The following is a 9,755-nucleotide window of genomic DNA, read 5'->3' as shown; positions in this document are numbered from 1 at the left end:
CAGAAGATAATTAAAGTCAAGGTACCGAAACCAACACAGGCTGGGAAATTTGTGAATGTTAACTTCAAAATCAACAGAGGAACGGCCAACACAGAACATTTTATTTCTCTGGCAGATCTTCCCAGTCTGAATCCTCATGATTGGATTCTGCTATACAACATTCTTCTCTCCAATCAAAGAGAGTATGAACCGATTCTGAAACATCTCAAAAGAATGTTGGCTTCCTATATCCATGAGCTCGCCACTATGGATCAGGAAATAGCTAAAATAATGAACAAGAAACCGACCGTCAAGCCTACTTCCAAGACAGGAGACGTATACAAAATGAAGTTAGGCCAAATTGACTCTTCAAATCTGACGGTCATGTTCACAAGAGGAGACAAGCACAAGTTTCTGTTTGCTCTAGTAGACAAGCATCTGTTTTCAACAGACTGTCTGGAGCATATCATAAACATCATTCACCGATGCAAGCAGAACTCCACAGCAGACAAGAAGAACTTCACTGATATGCTTCGATGGTATATTACCTTCAGGCATCACATTCTGGCTATTATACCGAGGATTTTTGAGACGGTGAAGAAGCCTTCTGCTGTTAAAAGGGAATGAAGGCTATGTGCCAAAGATGCAAAGGGGGAGATTGTTGAAGATTATTGTGTTGCGTCTTGGGCCCTTATGTTTTACAGTCGGATTGGGCTTGTCAATCCGTGTTTGTCTAGAATAGCCTTCTTTTTCTTAGGAAAACTGTTAGGGTTGTATTATAGATATATGCATGCATGTATGCGTATAGTAAGGGTCATCACTCTCATTGATTATTTGTAAACCCTAAAATCCTCTATAGTTGATGTTCTTTATCGAGCTCTTCTGAGGATTGTTTATTAAATCATTCGACACCTTTTGATCCATTAGCTTGTTCTTAATTGTTTATCTGATTGTTTCTCTACCTGTTTCATAGATCTAATCGAACTTCAAGTTTGTTTTTAAACTCATCACATACTACAAAAGTCGATTGCTACATTTTATATATAACTTGAAACATAAAATTGAAGTTGATTAATCCACCATAATTTATCCATTCTCGATTTGAACAGTAACATCGTAATAAATTTTTTGCCGAAATGGTCAACTTAAAAACTTGAAAACAAATCATTAAGTTTGGATTAAAGATTTTTATAAAGGTACGAAGGTGTACCATGACATACTCATTCAATTAAAGTATAAAAATGAGATAACAATAACGAGGAAGGGGGCTAACTCTTTGGATGATATACTAAGATGATGTTTGTTTTTTTGAAGCCAAAATATCCATAGTCTGCGGATCACATCTGCTGGGGTTGTTTGTTTTTTGTGTGAAGATCTGTGCAACCACTTTTGTCTGCGTCGTGCAGACATATGCCCTCGCAGATTGTTTGTTTTTTGGAAGTGCGCAGATCAGAAAACGTCTGCGCGAGGTCTTCCTGGCGCAGACATGGGCCACTATCTACAAAGGTCTCCAGACCTCATTTTAACCTAAAAAAAAAAAACATGGGCCACCGTGCAGTTTCTTTTTTCTTTCGTTTTTTTTTTTTTTTTTTGTTAAAAATGTATTTTTAATGTTTATGACATGAAATTAAGTTTAAAAATTCAATTTATTTTAACAGCCCGCAAACGTTAAAAACAAATTGTCTTCTTATTACAGACTGCAGACATTTGGTCCACCTCTTCTGCCGCAGAGGCGTGCAGATGTGGTCCGCAGACTGCAGACATTTTGACTTTAAAAAAACAAACAACACACAAGACTCAACGGCAGAAAATGTAGACCAAATGTCTACAATGCAATAAGAATACTGTTTGTTTTTAACGTCTGCAACTGTTGAAATAAATTGATTTTTCAAACTTAATTTCATGTCATAAACATTCAAAATGCATTTTCAGGAAAAAAAAACTAATGGCAATGTTTTTTTTTATTTTTTTGTTTAGGTTAAAATGAGGTCCGAAGATTTTTGAAGATAGTGGCTCATGTCTGTGCCAGAAAGTCCTCGTGCAGATGTTTTTTTATCTGCGCACTTTCAAAAAACAAACACTCTGCGATAATATATGTCTGCACGTTATCTGAACGACGCAGACAAAGTAGTTTGCATAGATCTTCAAAAAAAAAAAAAAAAAAAAAAAAAAAAAAAAAAAACAAACAAATAACCCTAATACATCATACAAGTCATAAATTTGCTTTTGGCCGATCCTAGATTTGAACTTAGTCACTCCTTAGGAAATGTTTATTATATTCTCTCCCACAACCAACTTTGTAATGGTTCATTTAAATATGGTCTAAATGAATTAATATTTTATGTAATAAAATGATAGGTGAAAAAAGAAAATAAGAGCATTTTTTACACTATAGAGGTATAAGGGATATATAGAAAGGATCTACAAATGGCATATAAATATGGATTCCTGGCATCTCTCTCCAGATCCTTCCTTCTCTTCTAATCTGACGGCTCTCCTTCATCTCCCTTCTCCTTCATAAATACAACGCCTTTCTCTCTTCACCTCACCAGACACACTTATCAACATGAGCATCGCCTTGGATTCTCCCATGGAGGCGATCGCCATCCACGGTATTCTCACCGCCGTTAACAGTGTATGGACATGGATAGCCTTTCTTACCGCAGCTATTAGCTTCTGGAAGATCAAATCCTCCATCCATCTCTCAACTCATCATCTTTCCCTACAATTATCACCAGTAGCAGCACCGCCGCCATCGCCGCCTCAACCCAAAACTTCCCCGGTGGCTGCTCAGCCTGATCAATCGGAGCTTCCTTCCACCAGCGCGAGATCTCCTTCCTCAACCTCAAAGAGACACACCACATTTTGTAAGTTAGAGAATAGGAAAAGCGGCAAGTTTAGCGTGTACTACTCACAAGATGACAAGACGAAAGGAGATAAGATTGATGGAGAATTCGAAGAAGACATTGATAGTGATAGAAAGATGAGTTCTATTACGAGAAATGGTGAAGAAGAGGTGAGAAAGATGAGTTCAGTTAGGTGTAACCATGGAGAAGATGGATGGGAAATGATATTGAAGATAAAGACGGCGGAGATGGGGTGGTACGTTAACCAGGATTTAACGGTGTTAAACGGTAATGTAGTTCGATTATGGAATTGAATCAAATCACATTATTTGCATGATGTGTTTTTGGATTAGAATCATCATCGTTCTTTTTATATAATTTTCAAGTGTATATACATGAAGATTGAAATCGTTTAGTTTTTGTAATTATGATTGCATAACTCCATTTGAGAATAAACAAGGAACGGTTTCATTAAGAGATTGGATGCACCTATGGCTATAAACGAGTCGAGTCAACTCAGTTATGTATTCTGGTAACAATCGCGATCTTATTCAGATTAGTTAATGTTGCTATTTATACCCCTTTATTTTATTTCATTCAAATTTACATAACTGAATCGATTTGAGCTCGCAAGTTTAATCGTATTTTCTTTCATTTTAATATAATATTATTTTTCTTAATAATGAACTGAATGAACTTAACATACTCAACAAGACTCCATTACACGTCACCATCACCATTGGTTTCCAGACCTAATTTGGATTAATTAACTACGAAATTAGGTGGTAGAGTGTCAAATTTGGCCCATCTATAATCCCACTTCCTCTTCCTATACGAAAATACTAATATTTGATTCTTAATTGGACGAATAAACAATGGATTTATGATTAATTTCACCAATATTTTATAATTGTTTGTTAGCTGATGAATTTAGAACCATAAACAAAACGTAATTTTGTGGGTAACATAAAAATAGAAAATTTTTTGTTTGTATTTAAATAGTTATAATATATAAGTGTTGGCTATGAAATTGGGGTATCTTGATGATGAAGGAGCCACTGCCAACCGAGCATGGCGTAGGCGTTAGTTGCGTGATTTGTGAATTGTTTTGTATTTTAAATAATTTGCGAATTTCCATGTTTCTGGTGGCCAAAAACCAAAATCTTCATGTCGTGTCTAGAATGCAATCAGAACATTCATGCATTTGTTTTTGTTTGGTTGGTCATGGTGTGTGCGTGTTACATTCGTTCACGTATGTACAAATTATCATTATTCTTTATACACATCCACATAATTATCTGAAATATTAAAATACATTAATAAAGTGCTTAATAGGATTGGAAAAAGATTGTATAGGATAATGAATTATGATTTTTATATATATTTAGTAACTTATCTTTTTAAGATTTATCATTAAATTTATATTTATTATAGTAAATTACACAAATCGTTCCTATGGTTTAGGGTAATTTGCACGTTGGGTCCCTAACTTATTTTTTTACTCGGAAGATCCATACTGATTGTTTTTGTTAAACACTTGGTCCCTACTGTATATTTTTATTACGCGCTTGGTCTCTGTCTTACTTAAAAAGATTATTATTTATATAGGAAAAAATGATGGGTAGGTAAAATAAGGTAAGAGGAGTGGGGTTGGGGTGTGTTTATTTAAATAAATTAAAAAATCAAAGAAAAAATAGACTTTTTAGGTATGATAGAGACTAAACGTGTAACAAAAACAAATAGTAGGAACCTTCCGAGTTAAACAAATAAATTAGGGATCAAACGCGCAAATTACCCTAAACCATAGGGACCATTCGTGTAATTTACTCTATTTATTATTAAAAATTACAATTTCCACCGGATGTTGCATTAGTAGCCGGTTTATAAGTTTGAGAAACATCATTAAACTCATATTTGTTGTTTAATAAATATCATTAAACTTACATTTTCACATATGATTTATCATTAAACTATGTTTTGTAGACAATTAATCGCTTTTATCTTTTTCGGTCATCATCAATCAGCAATCATTTCTCAGGCCAACACAACTCCAAAGATAACTGCAAATAGTTTATTGGTAAATTGTATAAAAAGACCATTAACCTATTTAACATTGTATATTTTAAATAGATCGAACAAGTTTTATGAAAAATCATTAAAAAAATTATAAATCATTAAAAAATAATTAAATATGTATAAAAGTAATAGTTCTTTATTCTACAAAAAACCTTAATGGACTATATACAAGTTAATTAAATTAAAAGGCACATCTCACTTTTTACATTAAAAACCAATAACAATCCAATCAATAATAATTGATTTGCTTATTAATCAATCTAATTTAGACAACAATTGATTTTCTCAGTAAGCAATCTAATCCAGATAACAATCAGATAACCTTGCATTATATGCACATGGTTTAGTTAATACAAAACATTCAACTTTGTTGACGTTAGGTGCTGAAAGGTGCAATCAAATCATGAAAGTTGTGCACTCCCATCTCAAAGAAAAAAAAACATATGATCGTTGTAATAATACCGTTTGATACCTCAAATGTCTTTTGACGAGACTTTAAGTTTAAAATTAACAATTAATTAGTAATTACATATCAAGCATGATATATATTACAAATAATTTGGAGTAAATAAGAGAAGTCTTTCATGGATAATCGAGAAATACAAAAAGAATGACAAGTTAAATGATAGCATAACTTTGTTCAATCGAGAGTTATCAGACTTAAAGTCTTCAAAAAATCTCCTTTTTTAATTGTAAAATGGCATGATTTCCGTAATTTCTGAAAATCAAATGATCATATAGCTATCTAATTTCAATAAAATAATGTCATTTTAAGTCTTCAGAATTTTGTTATATCTGCCAAATCGCCATATATAAATTGTTTATTTTAAGTTTGTAAGGACATCATTCAATAAATTTCCCCCTTCAGGTTTTTCCCAAACACTCATTGTTCTTTATTCATTACGCATCATAATCTTATTACAAAATACACGTTAAAGTTTTTTTAATGACACAAAATAAAAGGTTAACGTTGTATAATAGCAACCAAGTTAATTTTGTTCTATCTAGGTACCTCCAACTTTTTTTCAAGAGGTTTTACCACTTAATTTTTGTTTTTGTTTCACTTAAATACCTCATACTTATATTTTGTTCTATTTATATGACATTTAATTATATCTCGACTTGCTACCCGCTTAAGCTGTAAACTTCAAAATTATTTTTTCTTTTCACTTATTCCATTAAGTTCGAAAATCCTACCGATCATTAGCAATTGTTTATGTTTTTCGCTGGCTTCTATTCCCTTTTATCTTTTGGTTCATAAATTTAAAACTTTTAGAAAAACTTTAAGGTATTTAAATAAAAAAAGTTGAAGTTCATTACTATTTGATGAAATAATTTTAAATAAAGTTTGACACATCCTTGGCATATCATTTTTAAGTAAACAATTTTTGCAAACTACCCTTTTTTTCACTTAAATCGAACACAAACAAAAATGGAGTTGTAAAATCCCCTGAAAAAAAGTTTAAGGTATCTATCTAGGTTGAACAAAGTTGTAACTTGGTTACTAGGACATTAACCCAAAAACAAAAACATATTATATCCAATCGAATTCTGTCATAACAATTTACTAGTAGGAAATGATATTATATTCCATTGTTATTTTTGCAGCTTAAGTGATTGATTGTTCACATATTCTTAAGTGAATGTTCATTTATTTGTTGCATCACGTTTCCACCTGCCTATCGTCTATGGTCTACTCTGACACCAACACGAGAACATGTGTTATTTACAAATAGTGGAGATGTTGGTGATGGTATTGGTTGTTACCATTGTTGTGGGGATACTAATATGTGTGATTGTGTTTGTTGTTGACAAGTGTAATTAATGATTGAATGCATCAAAACAACAATAACCAAATGCAATTGAAAGCTCCTTAATCTGTTACATGTGCTTCCTCTATTTTTTAGGTTGTCAATTAGGGCCTACATCTAGATTGTAGGTTAAATGAAAAGACATTTATTTGTAAAACGAAAATGAAATTACAATCAATGTTACTAATGAGAAAATAGATAAATCACTGATAGCTTATTTTATATCCTTATTTTTATTAGTTTATTTTTGATTTTTAGGTCTTTTTATTAGTATTGCATTGTATATTCTTTATTTTCTTTATTATGGATCGTATTAGGGACTTTTTATTTTGCATGAGGAATTTTGCAAGATTTTGGAGCTTATTGTAGTTGCGGTTTGACTGGAGTTAGGCTTAATGGGCTTTCCGATTCATTATTGGGCTTGGTAGATCTAGCAAAGAAAATTTTGGATTAAAAAGCTAAAGGCTTGGATGAAGTGGGCTTGTGAAGATGAATCTTGGACTTTTATTTTGGGCTTGGAGCATCCACATTTGAAACTAAAAGATGATTGGTTAATTTAAATCATATGGGATATCGAGGGGACCAAGAGAATCTTTGGTAGTGGGATGGTTAGTGGAGGAAAATTGAGCCAATTGTATTCCAGCAACACTTGCGATGGTGGAATCTCCGTCGTGCGGGTACCTGCGCAACTACCCAGTTTTGGGCGTTTTGATCATTTGGCACACCATAACCTTGGGGGATCATATCTATCATCCATAACTTCGATTTTATACCATTGAAGACCAGGAGAAGGCGATTTTGAAGCTCAAGACTCATTTATTTTCATCTTTCCAAGTTATTGGTAGTTTCTTTATGCAATTAGACTTTTGTGATTGTTGTTCTATTGTCATGAGTGGCTAAACTCTCTATTTTGGTATACCTTGGCTAAAACCTCTGAATATGGTGGGTTTTTGAAGGATTTATGCTTATTTATCATTTATCTTATGTTTATGATTCTAGTTCATATTTCATATGCTTGTTTAGTGCTTTGATCATGAGTTTGGTACAAAGCAATTGTTGGTTTATTTCTTTGGTTTAGCATTGAATCATTGAATTTACTTAGAACAAGTGCTTTATGATGGTAGAAATCATCTCTAGCTTATGAATCATAACTCCTTTATGGATGTATAAGCATTGGCATCCTCTAGGAATTAAGGATTTCTTCATTCTTAAGGCTAATCAACGTCTTGGGTTCAATTGCTTCAATTAGATCTTTGATTTTGATTAAGAATGTGTTGTGGGCTTCCCCAACCTCCATACTACCTATGAGAAATCTTGGCATACCATGCTTCATGATTGCTATAACCAATTTGGGATGAATGATAAGTTTCATGTTAAATCCTAATGATAAACACACAAATATTCATTGAGTTAAACTGTCTTGGTTTACCAATTCTCTCCAATATTTAAGCATCTCGTTATCTTGTTTAATTGCAAGTTATCTAGTTATTGAAGTCTTTTAGTTTTCAAGCAATCATAACACCCCCCCCCCCCCCCCCCCCAACTTAAATTAATTATAGACTTAAATAAATTTTCTAAGTAAGATAAAAGTCCAATCTCAATTCACACATACAAATAAATTGTTCAAATAACATTACAGATATGTAATTTTTAAGTGACTTTTGAGAGTCTTTAGTGTTATCGATGCCACAAAAAAAATGGGAATAAGGATTCCATTTTTTAAAACATGAATAATAATATGAACATTATAATTTATAAAGTAATATTTAGATCGATACATGATAATATTTATAATTATTAAATGAAATATAAATTAAAGTTAAATGGGTTAATGAGTTGGAAACAGGTTGATAATGTTTATCCTATCAAACCTATTTAATTAAATGGGTACAGGTTGATCCATTTAACATAAGTAGGTTGAAAATCTCAACACAACCTATTAGTTTTGTGTTTGATTGGTGGGTTGGATCGATTTTTACCAGCTCTATTCATGTATTAACCATGATTTCTTTGTTTGTGTGGTTCGTCTAAATTTTGTATTGTACATCTTCGGATATACTATATGTTCGTTGGTGATATGATAAATAATCTTTAAGTATTAGGAAGCAATGTTTTCTTTTTTCATATCCAAACCGGTTTAAATGGTCGAATGTGTACTTTGACAACCGGACTTTAGTTTTCATCTGGTAGCATGTTAAAGATTTTGATGACAACATGGAAGTCTAACTTTATCTATCAAACAAATATTTTAGTTGCATATCAAGCGTCACAACTCCTTACATGAGCTTTTGGTCTTGTACTCTTTTATACCCATAGACCATGGTCAATGTGGCAAAATGATTGTTATAGTAAGTATCATCATATGGATTTTCCATCAATTTTCCATCAGCCAAGTAATGTTCTTGTTTCAATAATTATCCTAGAAGTGGTCATCTCAACTTTCTTTGTCAAGAAAGGACAAACACTAGACATATGGTCATGCTTTGTTTCACTAAATGACTTAAATGTGTATGATGCACAAATCACTTCAATCGTGCACATATAGATAATAAAAAAAGATCGACCGGATAAATGATCAACATTGTCAAGTCAGTTGGCGACCAACCAGATAAATGATACATTGAAACAAATTGGAAAATAAAATATCCAAATTAAGACAAAAAAATAATACAGTGTTAAAATTGAATTTTCGTATAACCTTTTGTGAAATTTGCCCTAAAAAGAATGACCAAAATTTAATGAAATACAACAATCTTTTTTCTTTGAATTTCTCTCAAACTCACTCTATTCTTGACATTAACATAGATACATTATACAGGAAAACAAAAGATAATCCTAATCTAATGAGAATTAGGGTTCATGTTACAGACGGGTAATAAACTATTTTTCCCATAAAATATCATTACTGAAAAAATATATATATATATATCATCAAAAGGTAAGCAAACAGAATTTTGTGTTCAACAAAATTTCATTATTTTAATAGGTTCTAGACTCTAGTAGTATTTTGTGGAAGCCCCTAGTTGTTTTAACTTTAACTATT

At 32.1% G+C, this 9,755-nt stretch overlaps 1 protein-coding gene across 1 annotated transcript; it reads left to right on the top strand.

Moving 5' to 3' along the window:
- The first annotated feature begins 2,450 nt into the window (after window positions 1-2,450).
- LOC145045474 (uncharacterized) lies at window positions 2,451-3,300 on the top strand. The gene has a single exon (XM_078993797.1). It carries the CDS (start codon window positions 2,546-2,548, stop codon window positions 3,137-3,139), a length of 594 nt encoding a protein of 197 aa, XP_078849923.1. The 5' UTR covers window positions 2,451-2,545; the 3' UTR covers window positions 3,140-3,300.
- The last annotated feature ends 6,455 nt before the right edge of the window (window positions 3,301-9,755 follow it).

The sequence above is a fragment of the Lactuca saligna genome, chromosome 5, assembly GCF_052625555.1.
Source record: "Lactuca saligna cultivar CGN05327 chromosome 5, ASM5262555v1, whole genome shotgun sequence".
NCBI lineage: Eukaryota > Viridiplantae > Streptophyta > Magnoliopsida > Asterales > Asteraceae > Lactuca > Lactuca saligna.
The sequence above is the reverse complement of the archived record's forward strand: the minus strand, read 5'-3'. Positions and strand labels throughout refer to the sequence as shown.